Raw genomic sequence first — 17,707 nt, 5'->3', positions numbered from 1 at the left:
TTTTAGTTTATACTTCACTTTGACCCTCATTCGAACATACATGTATTTTCAGTCTTTGAACCATTATGTTATGAAACATTACTTTCAAAATGTAGTAATTTCTCTGATGTTTGTTTGGGGACCAATGTTAATTTTGAAATAGCAGGGATTAGAGTGCTAATAAAGTCTCTGGGGTTATTATGGTAATTTGATCGTACTAAGGAGTGCAACTAAATTCGCAAGACTCATGCTATTGCTACCTTTTTATTAATGTGCATGCAGGAAGCTGAACAAATATGGATGGATTGATCTAATATTTTATGGAATGGCAACCGCGAATTGGCAAGTATTATTGAATTTTAAGGAGTTCATATAGTTACACCGAAGCACCCTCTTTAAGGAGTTCATATTTCCTCTTGTTAATTTTTTCCCCTTTAGAATTCTCCGCAATTCCCTCATTTTCTCAGGCACCAAACATGGTACTTATATCATAAATTAAATGTCATAAACAGGGATAAAAAAAAAACATTCTGTTGTGCTAGCATAATTAAATACATAGAAAATAACGAGCTGACAGTTATTCCAGTTAAATTACACAAGCAGGCCTAATTATACACTACAAAAATTACCAAACACAACAAACAAGATAAAGCTCACGTCATTTAACCATTCCTTATGGGTCATCACTAGCCACTGGCAACTTCTCATATGCCTCCAGCTCCTTCAATCTCTTAGGCAAGAAAAACCGCCCGCCGTTTCGCTGCTGCAGATAAACAATTGCAGCAAACACCAGACCTCCCAAAGGAATGATCAAATCCCAAGAAGTAGAGTAATAATCTACAGAAGGATTTGCATACATGTATGACCATTCAAAATCTTCAGAATAGTAATGTGCCCTATAAAGATCATATGCATGTGGTATCAGGCGCACAAATGTAGTCCCTATGTAAAAGAAGCAAGAGAGAGCATTTTCTCTTGAGTTGTTGAAAATGTTGACAATGATTTGAGGAAGAAGGAAACTGTCTAGTACTAATCCTGCATAAGACCTTAGGTCTACCCAAAGGGAATGCTGGTTAGTACTGCTGCTAATGTAGTAAGGAGAATTTCTTTCGTGGCCAAATTCGTAATCCTTCCAATTCACAGACAAAGCAATCGAAGCGCCGAGCACATATAGTGGAAGACACACAAAAGCTGTTTTCTTCTCAGCAATCCATGACGCCTTCGAGTTTCCTTCGGTCAATCTTGCAGACCATACAAGCTGCAAAAGCCGGACTTGTAACAGAAATGATACCATTGTAATCACTCTTACAATCACTTCATTTAATTCAAGCCATCCGCCGCTCCTGCGAAGGTAAGATTGACGATTTTCCTTTGAAAAGAATAAGGCTTCGAAGTTTAGCATGAGAGGAAGCATTTGTCCCAGAATAAGTACTATCAGCATAAGAATTGAGACAAAAGGGAACATGTTAGGATTTTTCTTCACATAAAAGATTTGATATCCTACAAAGAAACATAGAAGGGTATTAGAGATTAAAGCCATTATAATCTCGAAATCCATCCTCCATATCGACTCTCTGGCATGGCGATTATAGTAGGAAACTGCAGAAAAAGAAAGAGGCTGCAAGTACAAAGGATCAGATTCTTCCCTTGTGCTATTTATATGTCCTTGTATATAATTGTTTGAGTCTACTGTAGGAAACTCAACATTAACAAGAATTTCACAGTCCACATCATATTTTGGTATTTGATTATTCGAGTCGAGGTATCTGCAGCCAACCAAACACATAACTCCTGTTTCAGCATCATAAATCCCTTCAGCAGAAAGTTCAACTTGAATTTGCTCATTTGAAGAGGCATTCAAGAACGGGAAATTTATATTGTAGCTGATTTTCAAAGAGCCACTCTGTTGAATTTTCGCTGGCGTTGAGTTTGAAAATAGCATGGAGTTCCTGTACCTGTTTCGAGCGAAAATATGATCTCCCACAAAGACAGGGCGAGCATAGCCATAACCAACTCTTTTTCCACTAGAATTCTTGAAAGACATATCAAATTGCATTTCATTTGAATCTGGATCTGGGTACTGGCTTCCTTTCTTTCTACTAGGCTGCTTCTCTGGGCATGACTTTCTTGCCTTGTCAACCAAACTATATTCATACTTCAATCCTGGAATCCCACGTACTTGTTCCATGTAATTTTGGAATCTGATCCTTTTGAAATAACCCAACTCATTTCTACGCTTTTTGCTCCAAATATTTCCTACGATATCACTAATGTTTCCGATAGACCAAACAGAAGGGAATCTGAAGCTCATCCTAATTGAACAGTCCTTAACAATAGAACTATTCAAAGAACTTGTTGCAGCCGAGATTCGACAAGCAACAACACACAACTTATTTTCCTTAGCATTCCATGATCCTTCTGCAATAAAAGTTGCATTTGGATTGAAAGGGAGGTAATAATCAGCATAACTACTGTTGGGGAATTCTAACAAAAACCTCAGGCTCGGTTTGTCACTTGAACATTGAATTAAATTCAAAGACATTAGTCGAGGCAAATATCCAACACTATCACCAAAAGGATTACAATTTTTTGCGGAATCACAATCGCTTGCATATAATAGTTTGAATGAATTGCTCCCACCCGAAAATATAGAGCAAATAGACTTACTTAACGGTAAACTAAGTGAAATTTTTGCAGTATCAGTCTCACCAGCACACACAGAATCTGGTTCTTTTGAAACTTCAGTGTATGCATATTTCATTAGAGGAAACATCAAGATCGAAATGGGTTCAAAATGATTCAAACCATCGGCAGAACTCAAGCTCACTAATGTTCCTTTAATCAAACTAGTTATAGTACTTTCACTCTTAACATTATCAAGCTTAAGAACAGCATTGTGTAGACGATGAGCTTTACCTTGTTCTGAGTAAGAAGAACTCGAACCGACCATACAAAGCTGTCCAGTTGATTTTGACCAGAACCCTTCAACTTGGAAACTAAGAGCACCCCTCTCAGACCAACTAGAAATGACTTGTGGAGAATAAGAATAACTATATCTAACATCTTCAACATAATAACTAGTTCTTGAAGGTTGAAGTATCAAACTACCCTCAACCTTATAGACACCATCAACATTAGTACTATGAACATGATCAGTTTGAAATACTAAGACTTTCCTGGTAGTTGATGAGTAGTAGTAGAGAGTTGAGTTTGGATGCTCGAAAATTCCATCCCCACCAAGGTAGTAACCATCCTGGTTTGGTGGAAAAGGGATGGTAGTGAGTTCAGGAGAAGTAGTAGTTGATTCAGGAACAATAGAGTTGCAGTAATCACGGTAATTCGGAATGTCAGGATGGGAGGAAGAGACAACATTTGCACAAAACAAAGTGACCAAAGTTAAGAATTCTGCAATTTGAAGCCATGCTCTTGAAGAGGAAAACATAGAACAACTCATAGCTATAAGAGTGAAGAGGTTAAGTGAGGGACTGAATTTTGAATGGAAATGAAGAGCCCATATATAGACTGATGAACGTAGGAGCTGATTCTTAATCACTCCATGTAAGTCTTCTTTGATTGTATTAACAAAATTAAGGCTCATATCCGTGTCTGACAGGCCCACAAAGGGACAAATTGCTCCATTACAAGTGCTTAAAGGGTTTTCACAAGTCTATGAACCTAGAATGTGGGTGTATTGCGTAAAGAAGACTTGCATAAGTCATAAGCTCCAAGAAAAAAGAAATCAAAATAAAGAAATAAAAAAGATAAGAAAAATTCTCACTAGGAATCAAATAATTAAAGGCATTAATGTCAAGGAAGACTTAGAAATTTATAAGTCAACAGAAAATTTCCACAAAGACTTTGAAATTTCTACGCAGATGAGAAGTTTCTACGTAAATCCTATACCACCTACGCACCTATAACAATAGCCTTTGCCCATCCCATGGGGCAATATAGACAAAACAATTGGGGTCCAATAAATTCATTTAAATTTAAATTTATTATTCGAAGACCTACCCATTCAACACTTCCATTGATTAGGTTGGCTTACCGCTAGATCCAACAATTTTGGATTGTTAAAGAAAATTAAGAAAATTGAGAATTTTTGTTTGCATTCGTTTGTTTCTTTGTGGCAGCCATATGCTATTTTTTATAGAAAACACAAAAATTAATAATTTTTGATTTGTTAATATAGAATTTTTGGTTATTTCAATTCGGTTGAATCTTGTTTTATTAAAAAAAAATCAAAAAAATCAAATCAAATTGAAATAAATTAAACCAGATTTTAAATTAAATTCAAAGTAAAACAAATATTTTGTCATTTTCAAAGTTTATTGGTTTGATTCAGTTTCATTATTAAAAAATTCATTTAATTTGATTTCAACTATTTTTCACCCAAATTAAACCTTACCACCACAAGCTACACACAATAGATAGTCTTCTCCTAAACTCATTAAATTAGTGAAAACACTTGTGGTCGTGAGAACAACCACTCAAGATCTCTCACTCCTAATATGAGTGAGAAAATCAACCAGACCACAGCTAATTGGCGAAACATATTTTTGTTTTAAAGATTAGGGCCGAGCATAAATGTTTGATTTATTTATTTTAGGTAAATATTTGAATTAGGGCAAAGCTCAACAACTGAATCAAAACAGCACAATTTGATTCAATATTTTACATGAATCAATTTGGTTTTGATTACATTTTTTTTATCATACTAAGAATAAAAACATAAAAAAATTAATTTAAAAATTTTCAATAGCTACTTAAAATCATGTGTATTTTATGGTATAGTTTGTATTAGTTCATTTTCATATTTAGTATAATGTTAATCTTTTTTTTTTTTTCTTATTAACTAGCTGAATAAGGAAGTTTAATTTCACTTCTTTCAGACCACCCAAATCATCAGCGAATCAAACCAAATATTTAGTTTGCTTTGAAAGTTTTGATGGTTTTGGTTTGATTTTAATTTTTCCAATCTGCCAGTTTAGATTTGGTTTGATTATTGTATTCAAACCAAATTAAACCAATCCACGAACAACTCTACTTGTTGTGTAACCTATCATATCATTTTTGAACTATTTGCCTCCTAACGAATAAAAAAAAAAAAAAAACATCGTTACTTAAATATCAAAAATTAGATTTTCACACACTAAAATATTTTATAAGGTTTCAGGTTTAGTGTGATGTATTTTAGAAGGAAAACTGATTTTTTTTTTTTTGTTATTAAACTTATATATAAATATGGCTAGCATGTAGATATAGATCATATATAATATCTAAACATACAACATTGTTTTATATGAATCCTTTTGTTCCTTCTAATTCTTGTTCGACCCTAATGTTGAAAAAGACTAATTATTTTAGAGGTCCGTGAGTCTCTCTCCCTCCCTCATTATACTCAACAACTATTATTAATTGGTTTGTCTATATATATGTATGAGTTCCTCCTCCTATGGAAATTCAAGCCTCATCACTAACACTTAGCTAAGAGTTACTTCATGGCTACCTCTCCAAGAAAATGGTATCAACTATCAACAGTTTTTGCTCTTACCACTCTGTTATACACAAATATGGTATCTTGCTCTCAATCTGACATGCCTAGTTACCGTGATCATTGTGCCTCTATCGTTCTTGAATCAACCTCTATTGCTCCTGAAGTCACCACCATCCCTTTTCCTCCAAACCAAGATGGTTACTACCTTGGTGGGGATGAGATGTTGAAACATGCATACTCATCTCGTCACTATTATCGATCAAATTACAGAAAAATTCTTCTATTCCGTACTCATCATGTATATAGTACTAAAGCTGATGGTGTCTACAAGGTCGAGGCCAGTTTGCTTTTCCAACCTTCCCGGATCATACAAAGTTTCTCAGATTCTTCTCTGGTGATTTCGACTTGGTCTGATAGAGGTGCTTTGAGTTTTGATATACAAGGGTTCTGGTCAAAATCCAGTGGCAAGCTTTGTATGGTTGGCTCAACTGCCTCTAATTCTGGAGAAGGCAAACTTCAAGGCCTTTCTGTTCTTATTAAGCTCAATTCTGTTGAAATTTCAAGTTCTATTACTAGTTTGGTTACCGGAACATTGGAAAGTTTGAGTTCTGCTGATGATTCAAGCTATTTTCAGCCTATTTCTTTTTTGATGTTCCCTTTAATGAATTATACATATACTGAGGTTTCAAAAGAAGTTGATCATGGATGTTCCGGTGAGGTTGATGATACTGCTACTGCACAGAATTCACTCAGTTTACCATTGAGTGTTTCTATTTGTTCAGTATTTGGTTATCGGACTAATTCATTTAAACTGGATTATGCAAGTTCTTGCAATTCTTCAAAAAGTTGTAACCTTTTTAGCAATGGTTTTGAATACTTGCCTCAAGTCATGTCCATAACTTCGATCCAATGTTCTGCTGATAAACTAAGTCTGAGACTTCTGTTAGAGTTTCCTAACAGTACCTCTTTTCGTCATTACAACTCTTTCAATCCAAACACATCATTAGTCGCCGAAGCATCATGGAATGCAAAGAAGAATCAATTATGTGTTGTTGCTTGTCGAATTTCAAGTTCAAACAACTATTATTCTTTTGATACTTCTCAAGTTGAGGATTGTTCAGTGAGGTTGAGTTTGAGATTTCCTGCAGTTTGGTCAATTGGAAATACAAGTAGCATTGTTGGAGATTTTTGGAGTACTAAAACTGTGGAGAATCCAGGTTACTTTGACAAAATAAAGTTCTATAGTTATGAAGTGACAGAATTGAGATTCCTGGATTGAAGTACAAGTATACAGTAGTTGATAAGGCAAGAAAATCATGCCCAAAGCAGACAAGTAGAAGTGAAGGAAAGCAGTATCCAACTGGGATTGATTCATATGAAATGAGTTTTTATATGTCAGTAAAGAGTTCCAAAGGAAAAAGATTTGGATGGGGAAATGCATATCCTATCTCTATGGACGATAAAATTGCTGAAAGGAATGTGTTTTACAGATCAGGTCTACAACTAGAAAACTCAAAGAAAGAAACAAAACTCAAAGCAATGAACATCAGCTACCAAATAAGCTTGACATCATATAATGCTTCTTCAATGGAGTATAAAAATGAGCAAATTTCAGCCGAAGGAACTTACGATGGTGAAACGGGAGTTATCTGTATGGTTGGCTGCAAATATCAGACTTCAGCAAATGAGTCAATGGACTGTGAGATTCTTGTTCATGTTGAGTTTTCTGCTACAAATTCAAAAGATTATATTGAGGGACGAATTCAAAGCACACGAGAAAAGTCATCTCCTCTATACTTTGAATCGCTTTCCTTTTCTGCAGTTCCTTATTACAGCCAAAAAGAGTCAATATGGAGGATGGATATGGAGATCATAATGGCTTTGATCTCTAATACGCTTGTTTGCATTTTTGTCGGATATCAAATCTTGCACATGAAGAAAAATCCAAGTGTTTTCCCTTACATCTCACTTGTAATGCTTGCAGTACTTACACTTGGGCGCACGATCCCTCTAATGCTAAACTTTGAAGTCTTGTTCTTGTCAAAGCAAAATACTCAACGTTTGCTTCTTGGAGGATGGCTTGAAATGCATGAGGTGATTGTAAGAGGAGTAACAATGGTAGCATTTTTGCTGCAATTCAGGCTTCTGCAGCTTGTATGGTCCGCCAGATTGGCTGATAAAAACCAAAAGGCCTCATGGATTGCTGAGAAAAAGGCACTATATGTGTCTTTGCCATTATATATAGCTGGAGGTTTGATTGCTTTGTTCTTGAATTGGAAGATCAATAACAAATTTAACGACGGAATGGGTTCAACAAGCTTTTATGGTCATCAACATTCAGTGCTGGTGGACTTAAGATCTTATGCAGGATTAGTACTAGACTGTTTCCTTTTCCCTCAAATCATCTTTAACATTTTTCTAAACTCAAGAGAAAAAGCTCTCTCTTCTTTCTTTTACATGGGGACTACATTAGTACGCTTGATCCCACATGCATACGATCTTTATAGGGAACATTACTATTTTGATGATTTAGATTGGTCATATATGTATGCTGAGAAAGCTGCAGATTTTTTCTCCACTGCCTGGGATGTGATTATTCCCTTAGGAGGTCTTTTTTTGGCTGCAACCATATACCTCCAGCAGCGCAACGGCGGTCGTTGTTTCTTGCCGAAGAAATTTAAGGAGCCAGAAGTATATGAGAAGTTGTCAATGGCTGACAATGCATGACAAGTGATGAAATGTATCAGTTTCTCATTTTTGAATAATCTGTGGCTTTTTGTTTGTCTTGTTGTATTTCTTTTTTCCAGGTTCTATATATATATATATATATAAAACTAGAAGGTTCAATCCCCTCACGACGTAGAGCATAAGGTTTTTAGCCTCCTCAGTAAAAAGTGCTTTTTGGGATTGAATTTGTTTTCTCATCCTTGCAGTGACAACTTGTGTAATTTTAGTACTGGAATAACACTCCATATGTGAATTTCCATGTAAGGTTATTAAATTTTAGTCATGTTAATATTCTGTGTGAGAGTGAAAAGATATTTCTCGAAGTTTCAAAATTTTTTGTGTCTGTTTTATTGTTCTTCTTCGCAAATTCAGTAAGGATAAGTGATTCACATGTATTTCTTTTTCTTTGATCTCTATAATTCAATTCGAATCCTAAGCAGACATTTATCAAGGAAATGGGATTATGTCGCCAAAAATGAGATTCGATTGTTTTACTCCATTCGGTTAAACCAAATCGAATAAAACCACTCTGACTAAGTAGACCAAAATTTTTTAATGAGAATCAAACTGAAATGAACCAAATCCAATTTTCCTCATCTCAAAACTGAATTGAAATAAAAAAATTTCAGTTTTTTCTGTTTGAAACTAAAAATGAATCAAATCATTTAACATTTTAACTAAGCCGTTTTTGTTATATTTGTCAATTTTTTCCAAGTTTGCTCAGCCCCATTGTCATGTTTGAAAGGGGTGTCCATCAATTGGTTCACTCCGATTCGGACCAAAAAATGCTCAACAAATAAACCGAAACTATGTAGTATATATATCAAACCGAACTAAATAGGGTGCATAACTAAATTGAATCAAACCAATTCGATTTATTTTTTGGATTTAATTAAAATTGAACCAAATAGACAAAAAAGTTCAGTTCTTTCCCATAAGCTTAATCAAGCTACAATGCATTCTTTTATTCAAAATGTATTTATATTTTTTATTTAATGAAATTTTCTATATATTTTATATTTAAAACATATTTGTAAGGTGATGTTATTGATTTATAAATCAAATTGTATATATATATATATATATATTGTTTATAAATTAGTCATTTTCATGTTAATTTCATAATGAAATCATGCTTTAATATTGTTAAATTTTATTAATATAAAAGGAAATATAATTAATACTTATTTTACATAAAAATAATAATAAATGAATATAAACAACAACTAAAAAATCAACAATGACAATATATAATAAATAAAAAAATATTATAATGTAAGATTAAAAGAATCAGAGTCTTTTTTTTCTTTTCTAATTTTCCATGGGCGAAAAACAGGTAATAGCAATCAATGAGTTATCATCTCTCATTATCGAAGCAAGTCCAATGTCGACTTTAGGTAAAGTTGGCAGTCAATAAGTCTTTGCAGGCGTAAGTGATGGTGGATGTGAGAGTACCCTAGGGGCCAGTAGACTCGCATGACCTTCATAAAAATCCTAACATCAATAATTATTTTGTCCTACAAACATCAGCGACGACTCCAGAAATTTCCATATAGACTTAAAAGAAAATATACTTAATCAAAGGGATTTTCATGTGAACTTTAATTTTATTGACTTTTCCGATCTCTACATTAAACTCATAACGTGTGATTAGAGCATTCCTAAAAACATCAGTAAGGACTCCATAAATTTACTGAAAGTTTTCAGGTAGACTTAAAAGAAAATATAACTAATCAAAGGAGTTTTCATGTGGACCTTACTTCCATTGACTTTTCGATCTCTACATTAAATGCACAACGTGTGATTAGAGCATCCCTAAAAACATCAACAAGGACTCTAGAAATTTCCCAGAAATTTCCATGTAAACTTAAGAGAAAATATAACTATTCAAAGGGGTTTTCATGTGGACCTTACTTCCATTGACTTTTCAATCTCTACATTAAACTCACAACGTGTGATTAGAGCATCTCCGATGCATGCTCTTATTTAATTGGCGCTTCAGAAAAATAAAAAGATTTTTTAAAAAAATATTCTTCAATGCTAATGTCTATTTATTATGTCGAAAAAAAAAAAAAAAAAAATAAACATCATATGCTACACCTTCTATTTGTAGAAAGTCTCTTAGACATTGTGAGCATTTATTGCTTTTTAATGATTAATTGTATATTAAATTATGGACCCAAAAAAAAAAAAAAGGAGAAGAAGAAAGAGAATGCAAGAGAATTTGAAAATGGTGCATTAGAGAGAGATTTTTAAAATTCAATGTCTATAAATAGACATTCAGCTATATCATAATTCACACTTTCTATTTCATATAACACATCAGCTATAATTCACATTAACATTGGAGATACTCTTAGAGAAACATTATATAGTTGCACTATACTGGTTATTATCTGTAGGCTGTAAACGAGTTATGTGACTCATGAGTTGATTAAAACTCGATTCAATGGAAAAGTTTACTTGAACTCATGGATAAAGGCTCGACATAGAGATTGCTTAGTAGGCAAGACTAAAGCAACGCAGATAATTTATTTTGCCTTAAGGTCTATTTGGCAAAATTAGTTATTTTAGTAATTATTAGCTGTTTTAGTAAGTGTCAATTATTTAATTAGTGTTTCATCAATTATTTTGCCTTAGAGTCTATTTGGCAAAATTAATTTTTTTAGTAGTTGTTAACTGTCCTAGCAATTGTCAATTGTTCAACTAGCCTTTCGTCAAATCTAAAGGAGTAATGTTTCATAATTCCCCTCTCTAAACACTTGTGTAAATGCTCATCACCAAACATGGTTAATGATAAAAATAATATTTTTACTAAATCAAAATACTAAACCTTACATGAAAAATTGTTGTCAAACACGAATTCATTTCGGCTTAAGCACGACCTTTGTAGTGTAAAATTCATAACATAAATTGTATGCATTAGTATCAAATCACTTGCCTCTTGATTGATCTCATGACAATTTATTTGTTTATTTAAGTTGTAACTTATCCTCTGAATAGTAATTAAATAGAGTCGAACCCAGCTACTTATTATAACATTACTCGACTCGATTTTTTTTTTTTTTTTTTTTTTTTAGTAATCAAACTCAAATTTGAAAACTAAGATTCCTCCAGGAAATGTAAGATTGATTCTAAAATATTAATTTCCAGAATTCTTTCAAGTTTGAATATTGGAAACGAAGTTCAATATTCTAGCATCACTTCAAGTTTAAAAATTATATATATATATATATATATATATATATATATATATAACACAAAAGTTAAGAATACAGTCATTCATCCTCCAGAGAGACAAACATATGTTTTTATCAAAAGACAACAAATTTACTTTACCAAATTAACTTTTATTGGTTCTTAAAACTAGTAAGGATTGCCTTACCAATTTTATTAATTGGTACCTTCCATCAAATCTATCACAAGTACTTGTATTGACAGATTTGATAGATTATTATTATAATACCTTATACAAGTTATGGTAATTATATAAGTTCACCATGCATTGGTGGCTAAAGTTAACATCTTTATACAATTAAATGCATGAATTCAACATGAATTTATAATTTTAATTTTATGATACCTGAACTTTACAATTTTATTCTCATCGCAACCTGAATTCAACCTTAACTTTATTAATAAATGATCTATTATGCACTTGAATTTATAAATTTTAGTAATATTACATACTTTTTGATATTAATATCAATAATTTTTAAGATTTTTTATTTTTATCTATAAAATATCAATTTAATATGTTATTAATATTACTTTTGAAACAATAATTTTCATAATTTTTAATAAATATTTAATTGATCTAATTTTACAAGTTCTAAGTGTTCAATAAAAGAATTCTAAAAATTGAAGTATTCAATAGATATAGTTTTATAAGTTAAAACATTTGATAAATCAAAATAAAGATTAAGAGTGTCATAAGATTAAAATAATAAAATTGAAAAATGAATTTATGTAATCGGCCGGTTCTAGACCTTTCATTATAAGTTTTACAAAGTTGTCTAGACATCATTGCCTGGTCAAAATATAGCATCTGTATATCACACAGCGAGGAAATAGGATGTCATTCCTTATATCCAATTCCAAATTCCCCAACCATTCAGCACCGTTACCCGCATCAGCTTATGCTATGAATTCAGATTCCATTGTAGAATGTGTTATTCGACTTTGTTTCTTTAATGCCTAAGAAACAGCACCACCTCATGTCCTAAAATCCAACCTTGCGGTCGATTTATCATCAATAGTATGAGGTACATATTTAGCATCAGTATAACTTTCTAACAAATGCAGGAAAATTATTGCAAAATAATCTGCAATACACATTCCTCTTCAAGTATCCAAAAACTCCTACAATTGCTTTCCAAATACCAATATCCAGCACTAGGCTTGCTAATATGTCCTGACAATTTACATGCTGAGAATGCAATAACAGGCCCTGTGTAACAGTACATGACATACACTATATTGTCAATCACAAATGCATACTCAATTTGTACAATTAGAATATTATGTATCTATCAGCATTATTATGTTGAAAACCATATTCTAAAATTACAGAATCAAATTTTTCATGCCATTATTTTGATGCTTGTAAGCCTGGAGACCTGCAGGCAGTAATCCTAAGACCTCCAAAAGGAAATTTCTTTGTGCTAATCAAAAATTGAAATAACAAAGAGAAAACCGTAAGAATTGATTAAGTTGTTCATATCCTTGGTAAAGAGATCAACAAATAAAACTGCTAATTAACTAAAGATAATTTAAAAATAAAATAAAAAATATATATATACACACACACACACACACACACACACACACACAAACACACAATAAAACACAACATGCCATGCCTAACCACAGCTTGGGAATGATGATCACAGTTAAAAGATGGGGCAAAATTAGCATACAAGTTTCCAGGAAAAAAGAAATCTTCATTTTTGTTATCTACATGTAAGCCACATATTCTAAACCATTAAAAATATCCAGGAAACAGATACTGTGTTTATGGGGCAAAATTTAGCATACAAGTTTCCAGGAAACAAGAAATCTTCATTTTTGTTATCTACATGTAAGCCACATATTCTAAACCATTAAAAATATCCAGGAAACAGATACTGTGTTTCTGTACAAGTGGCAATATGAATGATTGTTCAAATAACAGAGGCTACTCTGCTCTTTAGTATGTTGCTACGGAAGACAAATGGAACCACTTCAATATTGTTGAACTGAATCTAAGTACTTCATGATGAGTTATCCCAAGTCCATTATAGCCCATATTCAATGTATTTAATTAGAGCTGCTCGAAAAGCTCCTTCGAGCTTGTATCATAAGCTTAACAAGCAGAGTCAAGGATGTAAAGAGGCAAGTTTATATTTTTAAACGTATTAACTGAAAACAAGCTGAGATCAAGCTGGGTTTTTTCAAGCTCGAATCAAGCTTGAATGGAACTGGACCACTCAGCTTGTTACAACTCTAAATTTATAATGTACCACATTCTACAACCCATAAGATCTATCCATGCACATAAACAAGTGTCCTTACATAATCTATATCAATATAGTGAATCAAATTATGCAGAGCTTATCACTACTCTATGCACAAAAAGCACCCAACACAAATAATAGCGACAAAAATATAGAAAAAATTAAAAATCATCAAATTGGCAGGAATTTAGACGAACATTCATAAATTCAAGAGCAACGAAAAAATTGCTACCAAAATTATATTCATTTTCTTGAGGATTAAGCAAAACCCAATTCAATGAACACATGAAACGTCATAATGCAACTTTCCTCTTACAATCCAATTAATCTGTTTCTCACTCTCAAAACACCACGCGAAACTGCGGGGCGTCGGCTTCACTAGCAGGAAGGATTTCCCAGCGGCAGGGCTCGAGCTCCTCGGAGACGGGACAGTATCCTGCCAGAGTCACCTTATCGTTAGAAGCAGCGATGGACCCAAACTCGAAAACAGTAACGTTCTTAGAGGGCCGGGGAACCTCCACAGCGCCATTCATGCCGGGTACCTCCGAAATTTCGGGCTTTGAGGTCTGAGAGGATTTCGTTTCGGGTTTGGGGCTTCCTTTGAACCAGGAGAGAAGACCCATGGCTCTGAATTGGGAAATATTTTTCTGGTCAAGGCTGAGTTTAGGGTTTTGGGGGCAAAATTTGGTCTTAATAAAATGATTTGGGGTTTTCCGGATGCTCCAATTTTCCGAATTACGATAATGACCTTCCCGCTCCGACAGTAATTTAGTTGGGCCTGAGCTTTGCTCTTTGGTCCATCGGTTGATTGATTGTGAATGTCATTTTATTTTCTTTATCTTTTTCTTTGCGTTAATTATATTTTTGACCAATTTGAAAAATTGGATCAATTGTATGTTCAATCAAAATAGAAAAATTAATATGATCCTTGAAAGGGTAAAATAACTAATTGATCTGTAAATTTTATTTTTGATATTGTTAATTTAATTTCTATGTATAGATTGAGCTAAATTGGATTATTCAATTTTGCCAATAAATTGCCACTAATCAAATTAATGATGTAATTGACAAACTTTCTACTGTCAAGAAGTCCATTAACACTAATAAAGTTTTAAAAACTTGAAAAATTAAGTTTTTCCTAGTTGGATTTCATCCGTACTACTAAATATATCAGGTGCATAAAATTAAGATTTTAATAAATCGAATAAGTATTAGATCTGTCAATGCTCTTCTTCGAATATAATTATGGATTGTCACAAATATAGTTATAATATTTCTTTATATATCAAATGGATATGACTTCACTTGTAATATATTTTATCATGTCTTCTATACTTCAAAAGTTCTTTCGATGTAACTTTTAAGACTTTGTTCGGCAATAACTTTTCACGTAGTGTTTAGTATTTTGACTTAATAAAAAACATTACTACTATTTATTGTGTTCGGCGGCATAGTTTTTGTGCTAATGTTTAGAGTTTGAGGGAGTAGAGTATGAAACGTTAGTCCTTTACCGTTTGATGAAACAATAGTTAAATAGTCAACAACTATTAACACAACTAATTTTGCCTAACATATCTTATTGATATCCAACATTGACTAAATATTATTTTCCTGCATATATGACAAATATATCTTAATAATCATATGCTAAAAGTATGTAATAAAAAAATATATCAATTGCACATGTATAGTTGCATCTAAAATTATTTAATAAGAAAATTTAAAAGATAATATTAGATAACATTTATCAGGCGATGGTTTGAGAAAATTCAAATTTCTCTTGTGAATTGCATAGCAGAAAATTGTCCATCATGAGTTGTACCTTTCCATCCAGCTAGAACAATATAAATTAAGATATCAAAACTATAAGAGCCATAATATTTTGTATAAAGAACCCTTTACTACCAACGAATTGAATTTGGATTTCCTTATTAACACATCCTGGCACATAAGTGTCATCAGTTATGCCAATACAATCTTATTTTGGCTTGAAAAAGTCACAAAGTATTATCATATGTAAAAGTTACAATAAAAAAAGCAATATTAAAATACATTAAAATAATATATATAGTGTCTCAGGATAAATAGTACTGAATGTTGAGGCTTTAGGCTTTATTATATCAACTGAAAAGTGTATTATTACCTTTAATACTTCATGAAAATTTCTACTTATTATTTCAAGTGTTGAAACCATTCTTGATATATGCCCATTTGAAGCAACTACAACTAGAAATAAAGATACATACCAACTATAAGTGCTTTGGAATTAATTGTATTTCATGTATTGATGTTACAAAAGAAGAGAAATGTATAAAATATAAAGTTGTTAACAAAACAACTTTATACAATGGTTAATATCCCTACATAAAATGGTAAAAAATAAAATAAAAATCACAAAGAATAGTTGGGTAAGATTTAGCTTAAAAAACAGCAAGTAAATACTCTATTACTACTCTAGTGCCCTCCCACAAGCATAATGAAGAAGATTGAAGCCAAAGCTTGCCACAATGTTGCTCAAAGAAGGGCCAAGATAAAGGTTTGGTAAATATGTCGGCGAGATGATTGGTTAGCCACTTTCTTTCGAATAAAATGGTAATCCAATTCGATATGTTTAGTGTGAGCATGAAACACTGGACTAGCCGAAAGATAAATTACACCAATATTATCACACCATAAAATGGCAGGCTCTTTAAGAGGGAAACCAAGTTCAGTTAACAAACTATGAAGCCATAATGTCTCAGTTGTAGTATTAATAATTACTTTATACTCACTTTCAATAGAAGAATGGGCAATGATTGGTTGTTTCTTAGCCATCTGGGAAATTGAATTTTTGCCCATATAAAGACCAAAACCACTTGTAGAATTTCTATCATCCGAATCACCATCTGAATCAGTATCTGAATTGTAACATCCTTTCCCGATCCACGCAATAACCCGAATGAACCGAGTCGAGACGCTATAATCTGGTTGAACCTATGTCCTGTCATGCTGATATCATATTGTATGCTAAATATGAATATAAAACACTCCCTATTAAACTCTAAACTTCCAACATCTTCAAATAATCATCATAACACAATAACACTATTTATATCTTTTCATAATTGTATAAATCATCAATAGCATTTAATATCCAGCAATTAAGTGCATTCATGATCTATATCAAGTCTTCATGACCTAATCATACCAACTATAGTAACATATTTCATATTCAATCATTTCATAAGTATTATTCTTATCTCCAACTACTTACACCAAAATAATTACATGCTTCACTTATATTGCCAATCACATCCAATCACATAAGCTCGAACAAATGTAATAATTATACATGCCATAATTCTTAATTATATAACTCTCACTCTACTGCTCCCAAATTAGTCACTTCTGCTTTGATAGTACTCTTCAAGTCTTCAAGTAGCAACCACGATCTTCAACCTACGCGTGATAAAAATCAACGTGCTGAGTATAAAACTCAGTGGTGCTCATAATTCACATACTTAACAAAGTGCGATGGCAACTTACTTAAAATACAAAGTTCATAAAAGCATTGATAATCTTAGAATCAGTAAATTGCAACATACATGTATCTTTATAGCAAAGAATAAACTTCTAATTCATAACATAACTAATTGAGTTCTAATTATCTCATAATTCCTTTACATGAACCTTTAATCACACATATCATGATACTATCATGATCTTATCTTCTGTTCATTATACTGCATGAATTAAATAAAAAAACATGTAAGAACAGATAACATTATATTTTCATTGCCTTACTTGCTGTTCATTATACTGTATATTGCATAACTGTATGGCTCCATAAGAACTAAATAAATAAACTAGTAAGCACACATAACATTATACTTTCATGATGTACCTGATGTTCCTTATGGTTCAAACTCAGTGAATATCGCAATGAATAAAGAAACAAGTAAGCACATACATATGTATAAATAAACATGTAATCACATATGGAATGTAAGCACACATATCATGATACTTT

At 32.5% G+C, this 17,707-nt stretch overlaps 2 protein-coding genes and 1 pseudogene across 2 annotated transcripts; 1 reads left to right on the top strand and 2 right to left on the bottom strand.

Annotated features, from left to right (window-relative positions):
* Window positions 1-494: 494 nt before the first annotated feature.
* On the bottom strand, window positions 495-3,686 carry LOC105636321 (uncharacterized). The gene has a single exon (XM_012219584.3). It carries the CDS (start codon window positions 3,575-3,577, stop codon window positions 653-655), a length of 2,925 nt encoding a protein of 974 aa, XP_012074974.3. The 5' UTR covers window positions 3,578-3,686; the 3' UTR covers window positions 495-652.
* A 1,623-nt stretch (window positions 3,687-5,309) lies between these two features.
* On the top strand, window positions 5,310-8,535 carry LOC105636332 (uncharacterized; annotated as a pseudogene).
* Window positions 8,536-13,923: 5,388 nt separating this feature from the next.
* LOC105636341 (allyl alcohol dehydrogenase-like protein) lies at window positions 13,924-14,385 on the bottom strand. Its single transcript, XM_012219605.4, has one exon. The coding sequence runs from the start codon at window positions 14,319-14,321 to the stop codon at window positions 14,040-14,042; it is 282 nt and encodes a 93-aa protein (XP_012074995.1). The 5' UTR covers window positions 14,322-14,385; the 3' UTR covers window positions 13,924-14,039.
* Between the last annotated feature and the right edge of the window lie 3,322 nt (window positions 14,386-17,707).

Source organism: Jatropha curcas, chromosome 11, assembly GCF_041381405.1.
Source record: "Jatropha curcas cultivar XTBG-Jc1 chromosome 11, XTBG_Jcur_1.0, whole genome shotgun sequence".
Classification (NCBI taxonomy): Eukaryota; Viridiplantae; Streptophyta; class Magnoliopsida; order Malpighiales; family Euphorbiaceae; genus Jatropha; species Jatropha curcas.
This window is presented reverse-complemented; position numbering and strand designations above follow the sequence as displayed.